Source organism: Larus michahellis, chromosome 6, assembly GCF_964199755.1.
Source record: "Larus michahellis chromosome 6, bLarMic1.1, whole genome shotgun sequence".
NCBI lineage: Eukaryota > Metazoa > Chordata > Aves > Charadriiformes > Laridae > Larus > Larus michahellis.
In genome coordinates, this window is record NC_133901.1 from 41,256,552 (window position 1) to 41,281,588 (window position 25,037).

General features: G+C 35.8%; 1 protein-coding gene across 11 annotated transcripts in view; it reads left to right on the plus strand.

Annotated features, from left to right (window-relative positions):
- Window positions 1–25,037, plus strand: part of CCSER2 (coiled-coil serine rich protein 2) — a 73,561-nt gene that overhangs the window by 20,415 nt on the left and 28,109 nt on the right. For 10 of the 11 annotated variants that reach the window (XM_074590079.1, XM_074590080.1, XM_074590072.1 and 7 more), the window contains 3 exons: window positions 17,341–17,431; window positions 20,675–20,837; window positions 21,486–21,681. In XM_074590079.1, coding sequence (XP_074446180.1) covers window positions 17,341–17,431; window positions 20,675–20,837; window positions 21,486–21,681 — 450 coding nt within the window. Of the gene's footprint in view, window positions 1–17,340; window positions 17,432–19,766; window positions 19,920–20,674; window positions 20,838–21,485; window positions 21,682–25,037 lie in introns of those variants that run through there. The other variant, XM_074590083.1, reaches the window with a different exon arrangement.

Sequence of the window (25,037 nt, forward strand, 5' to 3'; positions counted from 1 at the left end):
GTAGCAGAAAATAACTTATTCCACTGTCCCTACTTTTGTTTCATTTCCAGTTTTGAAGGCTTACCATCGGTTAACGTGCTAAGAAATGAACTCCTGCAAATGTTTTTAAGCATTCATTTCATTGGTATTCCTTACTTCTTTCAACAACTGGTCTTTACTGCAGAGCACCAAATCAGTGAATGCTATTTCTGCTCAGTGCTGTGTGAGATGAGTGATGCTTAGCAGAGCAGTTGTGATGACTCTGTAAATTAGTGACATAGACAATATTTGTCCCTATGTATTCTCACTTAAAGTTTAGTTGTACTGTTTGCTTATGTCCTATGTTTCAGCTACTTATTTTAGCATCTAGTTGCTCTACTGTTTCATGGTGGAAAGCTGCTCAACAATGTGAGGTACAACTTCTACTCTGTTTTGTTTGTGGGGGTTTTTTAGGTTGGTTTGTTTTTTCCTTTGGTTGTTGGTTGGTTGTTGTTTCGTGTTTTGATTTGTTTTTTTTTCTCAAATACAGGCTTTCATCAATTCTATTGCTAGCCAATTTTGGGCCAGCAACCAAGTTAAAGGTTATAATTAAAATGTCTCTTCATTTCACTAACACTGAGTAAGTAGTTATAAATGAAGCTTAGATTACAATTATTTAAAAACAACAAAGCCTTGCAAACAAAATTAAGAGTTAGATTACAGAAGGAAAGGGAAACAAAAAAAAAAACCTTAACGTGGATCTGCGCTTTTTCTATGTCTCTAGGTTTGGATTGTGCTCATGATTGTAATATAACTGTCTTCATTAAACCAAAAAACTTTACAGATCCAAGCTGAAATCAAGACTTTTAAGATGTTTTGGTTCCTATAGATGAATTCTGTTTTACTGAAGGGAGAGACTGCATTAGTATTCTGCTTGCTTGTGGCTGTTCAGTTAGCAGCTGAGGGTCAGCATTCCCTCAGTGGAAGTCTGGTAGTTGTGCATCTGAAGGACAGAATGTCTAACTTCTACAGTGATCTTTGAAATAGCTGCTTAGGACTAAAGTCATTTTACTTCAGAGGGCAGGAAACAAATTTTTTTTCCCCTATTCCTTGGAATGAGAACTTGGACTATAGTATATCAACCTTGCTACACTTTTGCTTTCATTAATTTTTGTCTGGAAATACTGTTCAACATACATATAAGCAATGTAGCCTAAAACATGCATCCTAACTGGAGTCTCATCGCTCGTTTGCTTAACTAATAGTGTAGCACTCTTGCTGTAGCAAGGTTTGAGCTGTTTTGTTTTCTCCTGTCCTTAATATTAAGTAGACACATGAGAAATGCAAGCTTTAATACATATTTTTTCAGAGTGAAGCTTTGAATATTTTTGTAAAGTCAAAGTTCTTATTTACATTAAGAATAGGGTAGATGATACAGTTGTTATTGTGTGAACTGTTCTGAGGTATGTGCTTTTTTAAAGACACTACAATATTCTAGTGCATAATAGTTTGCAAGAAGTAAAAATTCAAACTGATATTCTACTAGCTTTGACTTTTTTCTCTAATACTCTCTAGTGAACAAGTTGTGGTGTGTTTGTGTTTTGTGTTTTATTTTTTTTTCTTTAAAACCAATTTCATTTGGGCAAATAGGTTTAGACAGGAAACTTTTATGAGTGTTCTCTGTATTATCTGGTCAGATCAAGACCTTCTCTTAGAAAAAGACAAAAGAGATCGAGTCCTCTGACCCCTTTTTACTGTAGTAACAATATGAATGTTTGTTGTGTTCACTTTTACTAAAGTAAATAAAACCAGTATTTTGGGTATATATAGAGTGAGCATCAATGTAATTATAAGGATATAAGATTATGGAATAATTGAAAACTGGCTTGAAGAGACAGATGGGTTTTAGCTGCTTTGCTGAGAATTTAATTGCTCTTGGGATGAAATCTGAATCTCATTGGAACGAACCTGTTCTGTCATTTATTGACATGTGGCCAGAATTTTATCTGGAAAGTGAAATATTTGTCATCTTCCTGGGTAATTTTTGAAATCTCATAAGACTCTTTCGTTTTGTTGTATATTTTCCCGTTTGTGATTGAAACTTGGGAAAGAGCAATTCTGTATTACTTTTTGAGCCTGGGCAGAATGCTTTCTGGTTCGAGAGGCATAAGTACTCACAGTGAAGTATGCTGAAATATGCTCTGCTTCTTAGAGAAAGAGAAAATAAGCTTGCTAAAATAGCATTGTTTAGTTCAATTGCTAATTACTTACAGTAATTTAGTTATTTACAATAACTTAGTGTTAATTACCTTAATTTTTTTAAATAATTTACTTCTCAAAATGACTTTATAGTAAGCTTTAAATTGACAGTTTGATTTCTCAAGTGAGTAATTTATTATGTGCATTCAGACTTGTAATGTGTGTGTTTCTAATACATTTACTTCTGTAGAGTGAAGTGTTCTAGGTATTGTCTTCTGCCTTCTTTAGTTGTACATTCTCTTTGGCAGCTTAATGCCAAAGCCATAGTTCTTGTTCCATGAGTAGCTGGGCTTTTTAACTTTTGGACCGTTTTGTTACAGCTGTAATAAAAATCCAAGTGCAGGTAAGCTTAAGATAGTGTAAAAGTGTGGAATAAAACAACTATTCAGATGTATAAGGATTGTCTTGTTTTTAAAGCAGTATTTGGGAGACTTTGAAGTGTGAATACCTTAGAAGTTACCATTTGAGATAAGATATCTCCTGCCCAGTGTGGCTTTTTGATGGAACTATGTAATACTATGATAGAAGTGCTGAAATTATTTTGAAAACAGTACAATGCTAATTTCAAACAAGTAAATATTGAGTCTCCATACTGTGCTAGCAGCACTGTATAACAGCCACTGTAAGCATTTTCAGCACAAAATCTTTCTGAATTAAAAGCAGTGTTTACAGACTTGAATACAGTTTAAGTAGTACACTGAAAATGAGTTGCATTCTTATGAAATTTCTCATAAGCATTAGTGGTTGGTTTATTGAGGCATTCCATACAGAGTATTCGGAAGGTCTTGTGCTTTATTTTCATCCATTTAACAGGGCGTAGTGAAGCTAAGTATGTGTCTTTTCTTGACGCAGGCATTTCTTTTTTTTTCTATAACTTTCTAAAAAGAGCAGCCTTGAAATGAGCCTTTCAGGTGCAAGCTAGTTACAAGAAGCACACATAAAAAGCAGTTTCCATCTAATGAGGTAGTTGAAATTTGATTCTTTTTTCTGCTTTTCATACTGCAAGTGAAATGTCTGAAGATTTTAAGATGGTGAAGGTAAATGTAAAAAAAGTTAAAAAAATAACTGCTTTGATGTAAAATCTGCCTTTTCATATGAAAGAATATATATACATATAATTTTATCATTGAAATAAAGATGCTTAAATTTATTTAGATTTTCATGGTATCTTTATGTAAGCCATTACTTAAACCTCTAGATTTCCAGCATCTAAGGCTTTTTTTTCTTCCCATTCTTGTATTTGCTTTTCTGTCTGCAAGTTGATATTAAGAGTCTCCATTAGCGGAGATGTTCCAGTCAGGAAAGACTTGCACGCCATTCAGCTCTTTACCCAATAAGAAACAGAATAAATTGAATGTTCCTGTTCACTGATGGATTGAGTGTACTTGCTATTAGAATAGAAAATAGCTTAATGATCTATGAGTAAAGAGATCCCAACTGCTGATCTGCCACACTTTGTAACCTTGAGTGAGTCTTATGGAGTCTATTTGTTGCTTTTTACAATGATGCATGAATTAAAAATGGATAGTAATGGTTAGTGTTATCAGTATTTATTACTTTATTGATATACTCATCCCTCATGCTCAAATTTAGATTCTTCAAGAGGAAGGATTTCTTATGATTTGTTCCCGGTGTGTCACAGTTCTGATTTAAGCAGTGCAGAAATGTGCTGATGTGGCTTCTTCCCAGACCCTGTTCCATCTCTTTCCCACAAATGTGGAGTCTTTCTTCAAAGCACATCTTCCTTTATTTTTTTTCACATGTTGTATGCTCTTTATGCTTTTGTTTGGCTGATTGATGTGTGATAGAGGAAGTGTAGTTGAGCTGGCTTTCTGTTTTAATGGAAGGAAACAATGGGTAGAGTTAGAACATCAAAAATGTGAAAAGCAAATGTCGTGCTACTTTGTTGGGTATTAGCAGAGGTGTTGATTGAAACTGATAATGTGCAGCCAATTCAGAGTTCATTTCAGAATAATATTTCCTGGTCTTTTCCCTAAGAAAGTGTACTTCTGTTCTTCAAAGGTTAAATGAGTAAGTTTTCATATATGTGAGTATGTGGGAGTTGCCTGTTAAGTTTCTGAAACAGCACTGCTTTTCTGGACTATATTATTGCATAAACCTTACTTTCATTGGCAGTTCTGGTCTTTATGCAGACTGTACCTGCATCTTGATATGGATTAAAATCTTTGTCTCAAAAATCTTAATGTGATTCAGCAAAGAACAATAAAGATCTTTCTCAAAACAGAGGACATCATTAAAAAAACACGCTTGTATTTTTTTTTTGACAGTCTGTACTCGGATTAGCAGTGTTGATGACTAATTGCATTTCCTCCTTTGTTATAATGTGTCTTATGACTAACAAAATGTTACACTAATACAGAGAATTAATTGTATTGTGAGCTCCTATGATAGCTCCTCAAAGTAGTTTGTGTACTTCAATTGGGCATTTCCTTAAGAAGAGTCTGAATTTGTTCTGTGCCTGAAACCAAAGGATGGTTTCCCCTTGGTCAGTGCCATTCTGACTTGAATTCATTATGACATTAATAAAGACACAGTTTTAACTTTGTGGTGGTTTGGTTTTTTTTTAAAATTTATTTCTTTGTTAGAGAAGTTGGTATGGTGACAACTAGTTGCAGACTTCAAAATTTCTGCTACGTGAATCTAGATGCTCAGCACTTTAGTGAAGGAGTGAGGTTGAAAGGAAGGAGAAGGCGTTATTCCTGTGGTATAATAATATTTAATTAAGTATAATGACCCTAATCTTGGGGGATCTCGTCATACCGATATTAATTTTGATTTTGAGGTAGCTGGTCCTTTTTTGGCACCTGAAGATGCTGCCTAACAAGCCTGTGAGACCCCAGACATTTTAGTCTTTCTTGCTGCTTCGAAGTTTATCTAGCCACAGTTGCAACATAACTGGACCACAGAGGAGGAAACTAGCCAATCTCTCCCTATAGGTATGTGAATAGATACTAGAATTCATTAGTGTGTCAGGGTAATGAGACTGACTGTGAGAATGTGGTACTAGCATAGGGGGAGGTGATTTTTATCTGCTTATTAACTAGAAAGTATTCAAACAAACCAATGATAAAGGCACTTCAGAAATAATCTTATGCAGGCATGTGGATCTGTGTGGGCAAGAATTGAAATTCTCACTGTCACGTCTGTGTAATTGGATGCGGACACACTGTAGCAAACAAAAAAGTATCTGTGAACCTCCTAGGAAGGGACTAAGAACAAACCCAGAGGGTTTGCTATTTGCGTTGTACCTCCTTACACGTTTCTGTCTGTGCCCAGCATACTGGAGAATTTTCATTTGTTGCATTTGTCACCAAAGAAACACTGTCTTGCAGGACAGACTGAATAATTCATTGGTCCTTCACACTCCTTTAGCCGAAAGCCTGACTTTTGGGTTTGTAGGCCAATATTTTTCTTGTCAGGAGACACTGGAGTAGCCCAGGAAGGCTTCTGTGAGATTTCTAGCTTTTACTGATGCATTCTAGAAAGTGGCAAACACCAGGTCTGAATTTTACTTGTGATATAAAATGAGTTTTTGGAAATACGTTGTTGGTATGTATGCAGCTTGGTAAGCTGCCATTTCTGCTTAGGGTGTCCATGTGCAAGAGCTTTGTCTTATTCTGTTTTCTAAAATGTATAAAGTGGCTCAAACTTCCTGCTCAGAAATACAGTGATTCTGGAATTGGAATCTAATGCAGATGTCAGCCTTGGAAGGTGTTTTTCATTGGCGTGCATCTGTGTACCATTTACCTGATGCTGGTGTTGCTGCTAACCTCTGCTTAAGCTGTTAAGGTCATGTCAGAGTTCCATGCTCTTTTGTCCAGATGTCTTTTGTCTTTTGTCCATGCTGTGTTCCAGAATCTGACAAAAATGATGCTGGCTCACTTGAATCGTACTGTTCTAACTTGTCTTCTAACATTTCTTTATCATACTCTCATTTTCTAAAAAACTTTCTTATGCCTAAAAATGTATATTTGGAAAGCTATTAGATTTCTTGTTTCTGATTTCAAAGCCTCAAAAGTCAGTGTCAGCTTTTTGCATTTAGTCTCCGTTATCAATAGATAATATTTGTGGACATGCTAAATTTGTGGGAGAGCATCCTTAATGAACATTTCCACAGTTAAGCTTTTAGTAGAAAACTGTGCAACTGCTATGTAGAACTCGGTCTATATTACTACTTGTTTTAATAGGGAGCTAAGAGTACAAACTTGTTTCAGTGTGTTCTGTTAGCATGGTTCCTCAATGTGCTTTTGGTGGAGTTTCCTGACAGACCATTTTCTGCTCATGGCAGAGAAAGGAAATGTCACGAAAGCAGAGGCTGATTTCAGAGGTGCTGCCTTCAGAGTGAAAATAGCCACTGTCTACCCTCCCACCACTGCTCTAGTCTTCAGCCTCAGAGCTTAACTCTTACAGCAATGGGAGGCACTGAGGAACCGAATTACTTAATGAAATAGTGGTTCTGTCTGTCTTGTGTGATGTACATGTCCCCTGCTGTCAAATATTATTAAGAGGTTATATAGCTATATTGCAGTGCACAAACCTCTTGTGATGTTGGTTTGAGAGGCATGACATTTCATGAACAAGCTTTTATGGCAAATTACCTTTTTTTCCTTTGGGATGGGAAAGCATATATGCCTTTGAGAGCTGCTTGATTCAGAACTGACACAGTAAATCTTCTCATGCTGTTTTGGCTGGTAAAATCAAGTAAGGCAACTTCACTCCTACTCCGGTGTTTCATTTGTGGTAGCCATTAATGATAGCTTTGAATTTGTGTGGGGGAGAGAGCAGCAGCTGATATGGTGCTGTGTGAAATTTGACAATAAATACTGGTAGAAATTAGTACTTTTATTTCATAAGCTTCTAAGTGACTTTTCCTGTGTGAGTTGGTACCTGCATAGCCAGTGTTACATTTAGTGTGAGCTTATAGCTATTCCTTTTCAATTTTTTTTCTTTATTCTACCAAGTAGCATCACTCTCAATAACAGAAGGACTTCAGAATTACTCTAGTTTACTTAAACTCAGCAATACAGTTACATGAAGTCTCAAATGTTGCTTTCCTTACTCCTAGGAAATCTTCAAACCATACTGAGCGGGTAACCGTGTGCCCAAAGAGAACAGTAGTCTCAAAGTTGGAATATTTTTCAAAGTTATCAGTATAAACAAGAAAAGCAATCTTAAAAATATATATATAAACAAATTGAGACATACGTCTAACCCATCTAACTGGGTTTCTGAACATTTTACAGATAACTTGATTAAAACCAGCTAGATTGGCACACAGTTTCCTATTACTTTTCATTTTTACCTAAAATTGTGTCCTAATAAGCTATGGGAACATTGGTTTAGGGGAGGGGCAGTGCCTTAAACATGTTGAGGTGAATTGTTTTTGTAGTATACACAGCTTTGGTCTCTCTGGATGAAATGCGTACACCCGTTTCAGTCTTACTTTACCCACAGCTCTAAATGTGGGTCCTTGGACATCTTTTCTTTTCAAGAGCAGTTAACAATGCATCCAGGGCATATTGATACTAACTGCAATCTGATACCATGTATCAGGATAATGTGGTGAGAATGTATTCTTGCAACAGTGCAAGTAAGTGACAGGATGCTTCCTGTGTTGTTAGCAGTTCGTTTAGAGGTTGGTCAAAATAGAATTACTCAAACTAGCTAGGAGGTGTTTGAGGATTGTTTTGTTTTTATTTAGAAACAAGTATATTAAGCTGACTGTATAAGAGTAGAACACATTAATGCTGTGTAACAAGTCATATTCAGATTATGCCAAAAACTTAGCTAGGATATAACTAAAACTTTTTACAGGGAGGAAACTTAATTGACCTCCTGGTAGCAGCCCTGACCATGCTGTTCTGCTGAATTTTGAGCTTATGGTTTGGTTCCTTTCTCAGCTGGGAGTTACTTGAAGCCTCCCTATTTTCCTTTAAGCTGAACCTCGCACTATTAATACAAGTGCAAATCAGCGGAGTAAGAGTCATTCACAATTATTTTTGCCAGTTAAGAGTATCCATAGCAATTACATACTGTTTTATAGTGTAAAATACTCCATTATGTGTAGGCAGACTAACTGTGAACTTCTGATACCGGTAGACTTTTCTGAAAACAGGCTGGAAGTAATGGGTAGAAGGGACTGCTTTTCTTCTGCCTCTGCTACTTCTGTGTTACTATTTATGCTTACTCTTGATGGCTTTCTATTATTGTCCTCTATAGCAAATCAGAAACTTTCTACTTAAGAGCAAAAATTAAAAAAAAAAAAAATATTATAAAACATTCTTAAATTTTGCTGGAATTCTGCAGGAAGATGGGCAGAATGCTTCTCCCCCCAGTTCAGTTTCTTTTTTTGTAGGTTCATTACTGGAGGCTAGATGGCAGTGGAGGAATGCTTTTTGTGGCTCTGGGATTTAACTTGTGCTGTGCATTTAGAAAGTGCTGTTGCTAACGGACTGGCGAAGTCTCCACAGAATGGTTAATATTTCTGGTTTTCTTCCTCTCCGTTCATCATGCTATTGAATTTCAGATTTCTTACAGAGAAGTATAGCTACTTCTTGAGGTATGGTGGGTAATAACTTAACCTAATATTTCCTATCTACTTTCAGTAAACCTAGTTGGAACATACAATGCCTCTCAATATTTTCAAGAATATTGAATCATTTTCAAAAAATGTTGTAGCCAATGGTTAAACATAAAAAGTCTTGGATTTTCAGAACAAAGTTCTTGTTGCATTTGTTGTCACGGCAACCCTCTTTTACAGAGCATAAACAAAATGATGAAATAAATACATGTTTGGATGTTGGGCTTAATTATCTTTAATGTGACTTGCAATGTACATTGTTTAAAATAGCTCCTTTCCTATCCTGTTTTTAGTACCCCTCAGAGTTCTGTCCTTTCTCTTCCCTGTGTGGTTTCCTCTGTTCTTACATCGTTGTTTGCCACGGGGTTTTTCTCTTTAGCCCTGTAGTACGGAATGTGCCTTCCTGGATGCCCACTGTCTTCTCAAAGTGAAAGAAGTCTTCTGTCTCTGTTTTCTGCCTTCACTTAACAGTTCTGTTCAAGTCTTATTTAACGTTGCCTTTTTGCAGACTTGTATTGAATTCCTGTTTGTTTATCTCTTCCCTATCTCTATCGGGGGTGTTGTCAAATGCTGAAAACAACATTGAAAAAGGCCCTGGAAGTCTTTTTCTCTTCTCTGTCAGCCTTGCATCGTATTTGACTGACTCTTGCAGTTATTCTTTAGCTGCCCTCCAGATGACTAATTAACCCAGTCTGTTCAGTGTTTGTTTTTAAAGACTACATCCTTTTTTTTTTTTTGATTCTTCAAGTACCTGAAATGATACTTTGTTAGTTTCTGTATTACCTTCAAACTCTTCACTTCCCTTGAGGTTTTTTTGGGCAGATTTATCCCTAGTTCTCCCCTTTACTCATGCTTGTCTTCTGCTTGTTAACTTTTTTGTGGTCTTTTTTCCCCACCAGCATAAGACTCATAACACACCTTGACACTACAGAGACATTAATCGCTTTCAGATGCAAAAGGGCACAGTTTCTTCTCATTTCAGATACGAAGGCATAGAGAATCTTATAAACACAGTATATTGTTATTCTTCCAAAATTATGCCAACTTGTTGCATTGATCCCTGCTTTCAGTCAGGTGAATGAACTTGTGTAGACAATAAAAGGCATTCTGTTCTGAAAGTACAACCACACGTTGACTGTAGTGTTCAAATGTCATATCAGAAGCATCCAGATGGGAGATCTTAACAACTGCAGAGACAGAACTACTAATGAGAAAGTAGTAGTACATTTCACCTGGGATACTCTGGTGCCTTAATACTTTTTTGTGTTAGCTGCAGATCATACAAAGAGAATCGATATGAATAACTAATATAAGGGTTTAGAATAGTGTTGTCTATGTTCATGTAAGATTTCTTTGTAGATATTTCTACCATACTGGCAGGATTATTGATTTTTTTTTTTAAATAAAAATATTTGGATACACTTTTATATGTAATGAAAATATAGTCTAAGAACAACCATTGTATTATAACTGAAACAAGTCTAGTGTATATTTTTATGTATGAGGAAAGGATAACTTTACGCGTTTTTTCCATTGATGCTTTTTGTCAACAAGAATTCAAACGGTGGAGGAATTTTTGCAAAGGCTTTAGTTCTTCTCCACTAGTTTTTTGGATTATTTGCCTTTCTGATGCATCACAGCTACACCTTCCAGTTTAGACAAAGCAAAACTATATTGGCCAGGTTCAGTTTGAGAGTAGGTATTTTCTGATGTTCTAAGGAAACATACCCAGGTTTCTCCTCACAAAAGTGGTTTGAAAGCTGTCTGTTATTTTGTGATGTTTTTCAGTTGTCCAGAAGTAGCATCCCATGCATTAACTTCTATTTGGTTTTGTAGTCTTCAGGCTCTTTTTAATACTTTTTCGCAGTAAATCCTCAAAGCTTGGTATCCTGTAACTGGCCTCCTATTTAGCCCCATCTTTGCTGGTTCTTATAGCAATAGGACTTTATGCAGTTGGGTTGCTGAGATGTGTGTCAAGGCTGTATTGTGATGTTTTTCTTAACTTCAGAAATTATAAGGTAGAAGAGGCGTTGCTTACTGTGTAATTCGTAAGCCTGGTGGACTTGAGGAAATTTTTGACAAAAGGTACAATGCCTGTTTATCTTATCAACGTTTTTGTGAATAACGTGACCTCAAAAAGAGCTTTGTCTTTTTGTTGCTAAGGGATAGGATGGGGAAATTCTGAAACTCAGATTGTTGCAATAAAAAAAATACAACTAGTGGTACAATATACTACCATATCCTGTTCTAAAGGGTCCTCTTGTACATTAGAAGGGTCTGTTGGATTGCGCTTTGATACAAGGATTGTTCTGTCCTATTGATGCTGCAGACTAACATGAAGACTCCCACTGCTGGATGAGTCAACTGAATAACTTGAAACTATCAGGTACTCCTTGCAGCCTGAACCATTGGACTAGAAATTGAGTTTTCTATCCCAGTGTCAGCCGCTACATCCTCTGTTGTTTCAAGAGGCTTTTTTTTTTTTTTTTATTCCCCTCCAAGAGAACTTACTCTGATTACTCTTTTCTCCTGTGTGTTATTAGGCCAAGTCAGCATTGCTAAATTTGTAGTAATATATTCATTGCCATAGCATCAGACTCATGTTAAACACAGTATCGTGGCTTCATTGTCATGCTAACATACACACCAAAGGTTTTATTTACTACTCTTTTGGTAGTAGAAAAAGAATGGAGGTGACACCTGACCAGGATGTTTGACTTTTTTCCCTTTTTTTTTTTTGTGGAACATCACAAGGACATGTGTCTGCTTTCAATGATTTAGTGACTTTGACAGCTGCTTTTCTAAGTTTACAGAGAAGTATGTTATAATAGAGGGTGCTAGTTTTTCTAAGGCTTGTTCGTTTTGTTTTGTTTTTCAATATAAGATTGTGTTTTAAAAATCTTTTTCTCATAGTGATTATCCAAAAGACCTGTAAAAGTAATTCTGGTATCTTGGAGGTTCTGATGGATTTCTATTCAGAGGGATGTTTTAAGTGTCATTCTTTAAGCCACTACTTAAATTGCTATGTTAATTGGTTTCTCAGTAGTTTCTAAGTTTGTTATCTATGCCCAAATTTGTCCCAAAGTAGGATCTCAATTTCAGAGAACTGTCCGAGAAATTTAGATGTGAAGCTTGCTTTCAGGATGTGTCTGTGAGATCTTTTCAACGTAAAAACTGAAGACAAAGTTTTATGTGAACAAGTGACTTTGCTTCACCTTTCAACAGTTTCTGAGAAACTGTTTACTCTTATTGAAAATCTGAAATCAGCTTGAGGTAGACATAGAAAAATGAAGCCTAAAATTTGGCCATAAAGACTAACAACGTTCAAAATAAGTAAAGCACCTTTAACTAATGGAAGTCATAAACTAACCTTGATTTCATCGTGGTCATTAGAGTGCTTTTCTCTTCTTCCTGGTATCCAGCAATAGGATGCGTGGGAATGGCTCAAAGCTGTACCAGGGGAGGTTCAGACTGGACATCAGGAAGCATTTCTTTACAGAGAGGGTGATCACACACTGGAACAGGTTTCCTAGAGAGGTGGTCAATGCCTTAAGCCTGTCAGTGCTTAAGAGGCATTTGGACAATGCCCTTAATAAACATACTTTAACTTTTGGTCAGCCCTGAGTTGGTTGTAGGTCCCTTCCATCTGGAATAGTCTATCCTGTTACTGATACTTGGTCTGGTACATTTTCATCAAAAGGAATACAGCATGGTACTGTAAGAATAACTAACTACATGTCTGAAGTCTGATTTTAACCTGCTGATGGTAGGTGTTTACAAAGAGATTAAAGTATAACTAAATAATGGAATGTGCTATAATGTGCTGTCATTCAACAAAGAGACCCGTGATTACTGCTGTGTTCTTTCAGTAAACAACTTTGAAAATAAACACTGGCAATAGCCTTGCATGTTTACATTTCATAATATCCAACCAGTTTTAACAGTAAAGTTTTTACTAAATTAATTACCTTAATGTCAGATAAAGCTTCTATAAATGCATTGTCAGTAACCTGGGAAAGTATTACGTGAATACTAACATCAAAATGAGGCATGCCAGAAAGGTATTTATATACTGCTATAGATGACACATGATCTTCTGCTACCAGACTTTGAGTTTGTAGGTGTGCTTTCTATAGTTCTGTTTTTCTCCCCAAAGTGGTGATATCCATCCTTTTAATATTTTTGTTGCTTGAAACTTTTAAGGAGTTGCAATCTTTCATATGAAATGATCATGCATTGATCATAAGGTCTTTTTTGAGCAAGAAATTAAAAGACCAAAGAAACTGTGCATATAGGCTTGCTAGAATCAAAATGTAGAGTAAATCAAACTGAATAAATTTTTATGTGTATTCAATTTCAGTAGTCGCTATGGAATACTTAATGGAAGTAAAAGCTCACATGCACTTTTTCTGCTAATTTCAGAAGTGCATGATAATTGTTGGAAGCAAGACTTAACTTACTAAATGAGTAACAAAAATAGTTATTTTCCTTTAACAGCCGACTTTCTAAAGGTAGAACAAATGAATGAGGTCTGAGATCTTGAACGAAAAAAGTAAAACATTCCTAATGACTCCCTCAATGCAATTGCATTCCAAGCAAGACAGCATTCCTTGGCATGGCTACTGAATTGGCAGTTTGAGCTCAGGCTCTTCTCAGTTCTCTGAACACTCTCCAAAATAATTTGGTTGTGGGTTGCTTATCTGGAATTGAGTTGTATTTCGGTACTAACCCAGTGCCCGACTTCTTCCTTTTTATTTTCTTTTTTTTCTAATTCCAGTGTAATATACATTGTGTCATAAGCTTTCACTGGTCCACATCTTTTGCATTTAATAATTGAGAGGAAATGTAGACCTCTATCCTTCTTCTAATTTGGGCACACTGTAATTTATTTTGATTTGCGTTATATACTTAGCTCAAGAAATGGGAAAGATGAGAATCAGACCTCTTGCCTAGGTCTAGCTGTTAACAAAGTTGAACTTAAGTTGGTGGACTGAAAAATGCTGCTCTTCAGTGGAACCTTATGATGTATGTAGCATGAGGAATTCTTAGAAACTGATCTCTTTAAAATGAATATTTTGCTACTCCAGTTCATTTTGATGGAGATAATTTATATTGAACTTCAAACTTGTTCAGCTTCAGCAAACGTAGCTGCTCTACAGTACCTCAGTCTTCAAACCATTGGTCTTAGGAACTTAATATCGTTATGTCTCTTGAGGAAGAAATTATGAATGCTGTGCATCCAACAAATTAGGCAAAACCCCCAAGCTGTTGTAGGTGAGTTGTAAGTGTGTGCTTGATTAACCTTTGGTAAGACATAGGACCTGAGGGCATTCCCTACAGAAAGAATTTGAGGAACATCGAAGTAAACTTGCTGAATGTGGTGTAATCATTTGCCAGCCTTACCCTTGCCTTTTTTTCTTAGTCTTTTCCCATTTCCTTATTCAATATGAGTGTTCCTGCTGTGGGGTTCTTGGCTTATTCAGCTCTTACCCCAGTGGTCATAGATCATCTGTTTCTCACTTAATGCTTTTCCTGCTGTATTGCATCAAGAGAAGAAAGCCCTGCTGCCTGTGTTCAGTTGAAAACCCTTCTGGAGGGAGAGCTTGGGGACAGCATTGTAGTTTGATTTGGGATTTCACAGTCCCAAACTTAATCTCTTTCTAGGTTGTACCATCTTGAAAATCTAGTGCTAAATCAGCCTTGTGAAGTTACATCCCCCTTTTAATATGCGTTATTCTTTTTAACTATACAAATAAAATAGGATTCTTCTCTTACTGTAACTTTCAATAGTTGCTGAAGTGTAATATTCTGTAGGGTTGTAGTTGATGCACCTTTGAAGAACTTTTTGTTTATTTCATGTTCTCATTGAGTTTGTTGCCCAGAACTGCTTCATGATGATAACTTCTGGGTACACATTATTAACAATGTCACTGCCATGTACTGTATAATGAGCTCCAGTTCATTATACAGTAGTAACAATGGAGGTCAGTAAATACAGGTTCTATGTGCACTAATGTGATGATGAAACCTGCACTTTATCTTACAGGTATTTCAAGATGACGTTGCTGACATCTACTTTGATATTATGTTTCCCAAGTAGATAGCACTGGGAAATCCTCAAAGTGAATTCACACATGGCCCAGCTATTACAAAGGCTTTATATTCACAGCTGTGTTTTCTAGCATGGAGTTGCCTCAGCGTGGTGCAGGAATGTATAATTAGGGAAACATAATAAAATGTGCTGTTGACAGAAAAGTATGTTTGGCATCTCAAATGCTGACCTTCTCTGACATCATTAGACTTCTGAAGTTCTGATACAAAGATAGTAAAGTGGCTTATCTGGTTTATTAGTTAGCACTCTGACATACTACATTTTTATATTGGGCTTTTTTAATGACTTTGCACGGCGATGACAATTGTTTTCAACTTTCTTATGTGTTTGTGGCCACTGTTTGTAACTTACTTATCACGCTCATTAAGTTTCTCACAGTAGAATAAAATAATGCTTGTTCATACTAATGTGGAAGATCAAAGCATGGCATAAAAACAATTTATCGACTAACAAACCAAAGCAGGCGCTCAAACACACCTGCATTTTTCAGAATTATTTAAAAAATACATGTTAGTTAAAAATCTTCTAGTTCCTGGAAAAATGTAAATTAATGGAAACAAAAAGAAGTAAATATATACAGGCAGTTTGTTCCTCCCAAATGTTAAATCCACATTTCCTATAAATGGCTTCTGTTTCTCTGTGAAGCTTTTCCATAGTTGGTTTTATTATTATTCACAATGCCCTGATATGTAGGTTTTTCTTTTTTTTCCTGGAAATACTTAGGGTACTATATGTAAACAAAATAATTCAGGTAGGAATTGGAAATAAAAACAGGTGGTTCTGGCTCAAGTATTCAATATTTCCTTTTTATTGCTCACGTTTTGAAAAGTGCATATTAACTATTTTCATCTCATACTCTCCCTCCTAAGTCAATAAATAACTTCCCCTGCAGAAATGTAAAATGTTTAATGTTCTGTTTCACACAAAAAATTAAAAAAATCTTAAAATATACTTGGCTTTTTCCACGACTTGTAATAAAATATAGTAGTCCTTTGTGAACACTATTGGAAGACTGCTGAAGAACAGTTGGAGCAACAGTTTAGATAAATGCCTAGTAATGTTCTTCTTTACCTCTACATCTCTGACAAAGCAAATCTAATAAATGGTAGCTGGCAAAGGGATACTTTCTAAGCGAATATTGTTTTGCAGTGTATTCATAGTCTGTATGCAAGTATTCAGTTAAGTATTTAATGATCGCTTTATCCAGTGAGAAATAATTAGTAAAACAGGTATTTTATTTAATATTTGGTAAACTTTTAAGTATTGGTCCCATGAATCATCTTTAGGTGTAGCTGTTAAACCAAAGAAAAATCTACATGTTTGCTCTTAGAAGAGAGGCAGATGTGAAGTGCTGTAGTCTGATCTTGGTCCTTAAAGCCATGGCTTCTATTTGTGGGACGCGAGAAAACAGAGCTGAAGAGTTAGAGCTGTATAACCATTAGCAGTTTCCTTAGACCGACTTTGTGTTATGATCACTTGGTATTAATAAGCTTAGCTTTCTTTGATTAATGAAGTGAAACAGAGTCTGGGTTCTTAAATCAAGTACTGCCCTGTGTTGCCTGTTGTGGCTTTTCAGTAGCCTGGTGCTAACAGCATGTGACTGCTCGGGAACCTGAATGTTCCCGAGCCTTCACCTCCTCAGTTTTTCCTACTGTTGGTATTCTTAAAGGATGAGGGGTCGGTTTCTGTCTTAACACTGGTTTGACTTGCCCACACTACAGTCCTTTTCCTTTAATATACCTGACTGACTAGTAATAGAATATTACGTATTATGTATACAATTTATTACACTTTTCTTATACTTTTAGTACACCCATACAACATGAAGGTTTGTTAGTCCCTCTAGAAATAACTTTATATATGAACCACGGTCTTAAAGCCAAAAGGCAGCAGAGCTTAGTGCTGATAGTAGTATATCTTAAGTTTTGTTGGCCCAAAAAGTCAAGATAACATGTTTCCCTCCCCTCTTCCTTTCAATGATATTACAATAGTATGATATGAGAGCTAAAATAAGGTGATTTAACATCTTCTCTTCACAAAGCTGTTTTTGAATTCTAAGTGAGCAAAGTAACTTAGTTTTAAAATGCTTCCAAAATTGGGGAGAATGCAGGATATTAATGAACAGGAAAATCTTTGTAGTATTCTGTAGACATCAGGCAGAAAAAGGTTTTAATCTATATTTTTTCATCTAGCATTGTTATTGTATCGTATTACTAGAGGTGTGATGACTGTTGTTTGTATAGATAGTCTCAAGTAAGGTTGATCTTGTCCTCTAAAGAGAGGAGGGCGCTGATAACAGCGGATATGTGGACAATGCAAATGTAACAAAGCTTTGAAGTAAACTTTTCATGACAGTAGGGTAAAAGAAATATCAGGAAAGCAGCTATATCTCACACTTTCTTTCTTGCAGGATATCTTGAATAATCTTGACTCGTGTGATCTTGAAGATGATGATCTCATGCTTGATGTGGACCTGCCTGAGGACCCACCTCATGACAAAGGTTAGTAATTTAGCCAAGCAATCTTCTTATGAAACTGCAGTATGGGCTTTTTGAGATTTTTGAGTTGCATTGTGTTCTGACTTCTGCTTTAATAAGCCAATGTACTCTTCAAATAATTTTTTTCTCTAAGTAACAAATCTTTATTTTCTGAAATGCAGGAAGTGGTGATATTTCTGTTCCCCCAGAACATGTATTTGAAGAATTCTAAAGTTAGAAATGTACTGCCTCTTGTAAAAATGCAGCCTTGTTACGCACTGTTTGTTTCTTTAAATTACTTTTGTAGAACAAAACTTTTAAGTTAGTCCTTCAGTCTCATGCTTCAACTATATTTGAAAACATTGAAACAGCATTTTGCAGCTTTGGGGAATGACAATGTAAGTCATTTTGAGATAATTATTTGTTTTCTTCTACGAAGTGACAATATCTCCTAATAGATTTTATACAACTCAGGGTAACAGAAGCCTTAAGATTTAAGATGTGTTTTTTCAAGATGTCTTTTATGCACTCTTGTTGTCAGTGAGGATGCTGGCAAACTTTTCACGGAGAGGATAGTGGCACCTAGATGTCACTAAAATAATACAAATACAGACTAAAACAAACTAGGTAAGGCAAATTGTTACCACGCTTTTTCACATCCCGGCCTGGAAAAGTTTGAGGCATTTGCCTTTGGTCATTCCTGACCTACTCATAAGAATTTTCACTATCATGTGAATATGGGTATTGTCTTTACCTGCAAGTTCAGTGGAGGCTAATATTATCTTCATATGAACAGAAACATTGAATGTGGACCTTTGTAATGCCCTACGCTGTACAAACAGGCACTGAAAGAAAAAAGGCTTTCCTTGTTTTGTGTACTGTTTGGCTGCCTGCTAAAGTTTGGGGAAAATCAGTTTTTTGAGAGTACCTTTGAATTCTTTGGGTAAAGACTCCTGCATGTATGTTAGATATGAAGCCAAATAACAATAAATACATAGATAATGTTCCATCTACCACAGTGGTGGCATATCATGTTTTAACAGTGTGCACATATGAAGTGCAGTACTTAATCTTTCAAATCTCAGAATAAGTTTTCCAAAGTATTTTTGTGAAAGGTACTTATTCACAATAGTGCTAGTATTCAACCTTTCAGCCCAAATAGGTGTACAGTTTTTATTTTTTACTCTTTTTAATTTTCCAGAATGGATAACAGTCCAAGCCTAGAGGACATCCTTTCAATAAGGGTAATTCTAATTCTGTTGGGAAAAACTAAGAAACAACTTTAAAGGGTATATCAATTTCTCATAAAGTTCCTTGTTTATAAAACATATATGTTTTATAAAACATGCACTGCATCTGCATCAGTAATTCCATTTCAAAATCTTAATTTAAAAACTGTTAAAAATACATGCATTTTAAAGATGAATGTTTGCCACAAAATTGTAAAAAGTTAACGTTTGCCATTTAATCCAGACACAAATACAGTTTTTAATTCCCTGCTTTCTTAATTGCATTGATACAATAATCTTAAATCTACTCCCACTTCTACAGCTAAGTATCAATAATGTTTGTGTAGCTGGAATAGGTTTTGTGAGACTGACAATCTGCTGTGTAAGCTGCTGATTCAGGAAGACAAACGTACTGCTTGAGATCAATATTGGCTAATTACTATTATTTTTGGCATTTTTTAAAAGCTGGGCTTCAATATAAAATTAATGTGGCATAAACTGGGTATCTCTGCTCTAATCACTTCTTACCTTGAAACCACTGAATTTTTAGCAAAGAGGATCTGAAAAGAATTCAAAAGCCACCTCCAGGCTTTTTCTCAAGTAAACATGACCACCTGAAAAAGCAAAATTTGTTTGTTAATATCCGTGTGTCTTTACTCAGTCTCTCAATTTTCCAAAGCTGAAAATCATCATAATAAAATTACTTATAAACTCATTGAGGGCTTATTTTGAATAGACCCACTTGAATTTTCATGTGTTAGGAGCTGTAGAAGGACGCTTCTAAAGGAAAAGAAATCTTCTGTTACTTTAGGTCAACAAGTTTATTTTTTTTACCTAATTTTTTGGTTGTTGAACTAGGTGATAAAAACTGAAGTGTAGGTATGAGTATTTGCTATAATATTTAACAGCACTTTTTGCCAACACTTTTTTCGTAATTATGTGTAACTTCACTGACGTCAGCCTCTTAAGACTTTCCAGGTCTCCAGAAACTCTCCTTGTTTCACTTTGGAGTCTGGGATGCCGCTTGGACGCTATTTATAGAAAGAGTTCTAGCTCAACAAGTATGCAGGGAGTGAGGATGGCAGTTTTAAATCACAGGGTAAAACTGGGCTCACTTCCCAACAACACGCAGGCTGGGAACTGGGCAGGAAGGAAGGCAGGCCTGTTTATGAGCGTCTTATGCGCAACTAAGTCTGAGTAGGCAGCCGAATAAAACAATGTTCTCTTGTGTAGAGATATTCTCCTAGCAAAGGACTGACAATGTGAGGAAAAAAACTCCTTGGGTAAGTGAAGGAGAAAGTGTGATGGCAGAATAGCAGTTTATGACTTTTTTTTTTCTTTTTTTCCTCTGACGGCACAGATAGCAGTTGTTTTGGCTTTGTTTCTAGTGGTTTAGAAGCTGCTGCCAAATATAGCTTTTGTTCCCTTAAGAAGTTTGTGGAATCTGCTTTGCTTTGCAGAAGTTAGCGTTTTAAAGAGATTATTTTGTTTGCTTGTTTTAAATCATGCTTGCTGTCCAGGTAAATAAAGATTAAATGTCTATCAAGTTTAAAAACAAGCAAGATGAACAGGATGAGATATATATGTATTGTAAGTAATGAAACTGTTCTGTTTTGGAATGAAGTACTGGCCTTTTTCTAAAATGTCGTCCTTCTGTGTTTGTGTGGTGTTTGAACTCTTTTAAAGGCCTGAAGATACTGTCAGTAAGATAGGAAAATGTTACTTCTGAGTTTTTCTTCCCCATAGCTTTTTCTTCTCCCAATGATTTCCTACTTCAACCATAAAATAATGTTAAGGCTGAATTCTGTAGTTTCTGCTACAGGTTACTCTTACTTTTGTAACAAGTTTATATTCTAGTAAAAATGTGATATCATGATAGAGGTCTGCTTGACAGGTCTATAATGCATACTTTTTTAGATCAGTAAAACCCCACAGATTTTACTCTGCATCTGTTACCAGCACATAGTAAATATCTTATTTACAAGGTCTTATGAACAAATTTCATAATTTTTTTTTTTTTACTTTATGCTCTCTGTAGAGGAATGTGAAAATATGAGCCGTTATGATAGACAAGACAGAAATGCTAGGCAACATCAGGAAGGATTCTGGAAAAGAGCACCCCAGCAACGATGGAATACACAGGATCACTATCATCTCGGCCATACTGATCACTATATCCATGGTAAAAATGATTTGAACAGGTAAAGGACTTGTCTCTTTTTCTCCCAAACAATTAAAATACTGTGATGAGAAATCTCTTTCAGCATTAAAGGGTCTCAAGCGATAACGAGTACAAGACATTTTCAGAATAGTTGTATGTCTATAATTAGAATGTCTCAGTGGGTACACCACTGACATTTAAAATAATTTATTTTCAAACTTGTTTCTGTCACGGTTTTTAATACAAATATTTTTTTTACTTGTGTTTATATGATATTATAAACACTTGCTAAATAACTGTATGTGTTGCATGGAAAAATATTACACTGTCTTATTACTTGCATTTTGAAAGTTTGGACAGCTTTTTACTTATTTTGTTTTTTAAATTAAATGTAATCCTATAGTTCTTATAGGCTAGCTGGAATGACAGAGTTTATAGAAATCCTGATGAACAAACTGGTTTTAGGGTACTGTAGTTGTTAGTCTGCGAGAGATTTATGCAAGAGGGAAGGAAAGCCCAGCATTTAAGTGCAAAAGTATTGACATTTTCTGATTTATTTATTTTCTGCTGTATGCCACAGTATGTGAGTATAGCCCATGTTACACAATACTTCTTTTCTTACTAAATGCTCTCTAGCACTAGCTTATCTTCACTGTGTTTTTTTTGGTTGTGTTTGGGTTTTTTTTAGGGGATCAAACTACTTAGAATCTCCTATTGGTCACTTTGAAAGCTATGGAGCACCAAATTTTTACCAGGCTCCTAGACAGCTGGTGGGCTTACCGGACACTACTGTGATGCTTGATGAAATGACCCTTCGGCATATGGTCCAAGACTGCACAGCTGTAAAAACTCAGTTGTTGAAACTGAAGAGATTACTACACCAGGTGAGCTGTTTAAATGGAACAAAAGCAGTAAAGCATATTGGAGAATGAGCCTAGATGGGCTAATGTTCTGTTTGGCCTTATTAGGTTATTGTCATTTCCTTTATACATTGAATTATAGCGTTCAAGAAAGCGTGCACTTTTTATTGCCCTTTAAAATAGTATTACTTCTACCTTTTTTTAGCACTTTACTGACTGCAAAAAATATTAAATACTGTTATTCTGCTTCTCTGAGGAAATAATGCTAAATTAAAAAAACCACAAAACAGTGGATGTGAAGACAAGCTTTTATTTAATAAGATCTTAAAGATGTGAGTAAAAAAGAAAAAATAAAAATCGATCCCATTGATCAAACTTGCATTCAGCGAGTCAATGCTAATAGCTTTTTCTTAAGGCTTTGTTTTCCTCATTCTTTTCATGTTCTCTGTGTGTTTTGACAAGAAGCTTAGCAAATCCTACTGGGTCATCCCTGTTGGAAGTGCTCAAATTTAACCTTTCTAGTGTATGAAGTCACTGAATTGTCATAAAGCTTTTAAGGAGCTTTTTCATTTCACCTCAGAACTTGACAAACTGTGGGAGTTGGTAAACTGCTGGATGACTTGGCAGAAGTATGGCATTTCACATACAAAACTTCCTTTGCTGCCGTAAAGACAAAAGTCCATGAGACTTTCTATGGAGGCATGTAGAGATTAACACTGAAAAGTATCCGTATGATCTCTTTAATACTAGATTTACTGCTGCTCATTTCTAACAGGATAATGTAATGGAAAGAAGTTTGTGCCCTAAAAATAAGATACTAAAACAAAACACAGCAAAACAAAAAGCAAATCAACCTTGGGGCTAATTCAAGGGTATGACTGTGCCTTTTAGAAATGCATTTGCTTCCTGTGGTAACTGAGAATACTGGAGATGCTTTTCCACTGACAAAACCAGAAATACAATTGTAACAAAAATACGTAGTGTCAGAGCGGGAAGGTGCGTTCTTAGAACTCAATGTCTGAGTAGTGGAGTGCGTAAACTGTGCCTCCCAACAGCCTCAAGCATGCAATTAGTACATGAGATAGCAGGGAACTTTTTATCCAGAGCTTTCAATGCCTTTAACACAAGGACAATTGAGCAACTAGATAGGTGCTCTGTGTATGTGTAGTTCATTGTGTAAAGGCATGCATGTTATAGTCAAACAGTGTGTGGTCCTGCAGTGTATTGTCTTTTAAATCTTGATCTAGTTTATAATAGCCAGACTTTTCTAAAAGGTTACCGAACACAAGCCTAGCCGCAAGTAGCTCAGATTAAGGTTTTCAAAAAAACGTCAACTCACAGAAGAAAGTTCTTCAAAGTTTGCTGCTATTCTCTTGCTAGAGGCTTCATCTTCTCCCTGTCCCTGTAATAGTGAATTTTGTAATAACAAATATTATTCCCTTCAAACTTTATCAGGCATGCTTCTCTATATTTTCCTGACCTAACTGCCCCTTGTTTTGACTTGCTGCTTCCAAAACTCATCACTGGAGTTCTGAATGTTTATTCAACTCTCCTGTGTGTATTCCAGCCTTTTAATGAAACAATATGAATAGTAATGTTAAAGTAAATTAACCTGCTACAGAGGGGAAATCTTCGGACTTTTACTACCTTTATTTGCTAAACAATTAGAGTAAAACTTGTATGAAATATTTTTTCTTTATTTTTAAGTGTTGAAATTTTTCCTGAAAATACTGAGCTTTATACTAACAGAAATGACTAAAAATATATTGCAATTCTTTTTCACTTATTGTAAAGAACAGAAATATAATTTTGAAAACAATTACATGAACTTTAGCAGTCTGAACGCTGAACTAGGGCTTGATCTCAGTCTGGGTCATGAGACAGGCCTTTTCTTACAAAATGTAAAAAAGCAAGATACAAAGTCAGCTCCTTTCAAACGCTAGCTTTAGTAAAGGAAGCAGAAGTTCTTATCTATTTGCTTCACCTATATTATGCTTTTAAATGTATGAGTGTTACCTTGTTCCAGTTATAATTTTTAGCAATATTATTTAATTTGGATAGGTAGAAATACAGCTTTGGTCAGGTCTTATGCGTGAGGTCTCACAGGAACAGTTATAGTAAGATGTACTAATTAAATTCAATTTTATACAATTATCTAATCAACTGTAGTGTGGCTTACTGTAGAACATAGCATGTGATGAGTGTATACCTAGCAGATTCCTATGGAGACTTAATGTGCTGTACTGGATTCATTGCTGTGACTGTAGCTCACGTAACCGTGTATAAATTATCTCGAATATTACTAGCAGCATAGCTGCAACAGCATGGGTTTGGTGTTGTGTTCCCAGTTCTGCTTGGGGGGGGAGAAAAAAGTAGTTATTTGAGTAGTCTAGCCTTTTCTGAACTCCATGTGCCCAGGCTAACAACACCGGCAGTACACACGCCGTCTGCTTCTTCCTCACATACCGCCATCTTGGTGTGTCTTCAGATAGCGACATCAGGAAGAGATTTCCATCTCATGCAGGGTTTTTAAAAATTTTTACTGTAGTAAGTATAACATACTCTGATTTTGCAGTGATGTTATACTAGCTTATATGGAGTGAAAAATGTACATTCTTCTTGCACTAGATGCAGTTGTAATCATTTACAGGAAGATGTTGAACTACTGGTGAATGTTCTCAGTTAATGCTTAACTGGAGCACTAACTTTGTAGTGTAAGAAGAAAATGCTTTGGAAGTCTAACTCTAGTAATAATTGACACTTAAATGTTAATGGCTCTTAAACATTGACTAAGTACTTCATTTGCATGCTTAATAGTAATTTTCTTCTGATCTTAAAAAAATTTCTTCCTCCTCCTCCTCAATTTCTTAAAAATCAAGGAGTTTCAGAAATTTTCAGAGACTGCACATCAAAGTACGGCTCTTAAGCTCAATGTTTCCTCCCTGGTTGTGTATGTTATCATTTGATATCCCAAACTATAACAAGTTCTGAAGCAATGCTGGGCTGAGGGAAGGGAGTTCAAACATTGATCATAAACAACTCAGCTTAATAACTGAGTTTTACAGTTTATATTTATATGTATGCATCTGACCAACAGTTTTAAAGCAGAGAACCATCTAGTTTCCTTCAAGTATTACCTTAGTCAACATCTACCTGTTTTTCTCAGTTATCTGTTGAATTATATTGTAGAAAATGAATGTTTTAAGACCTTTCTAGTTTTTAGGCTGTATCTCTCCCCAGCTGAGCTAGACATTTGTCTAGCTGCTCTAGGTCGAGGCTACAGAGCTAATGTGTTAGAACATCCATATTTAAATTAGAACTGTACTATTTCTGATGCCCTGGAGCCTTTGATCTAGGCAGGGATTGACCATCCTCTGTAG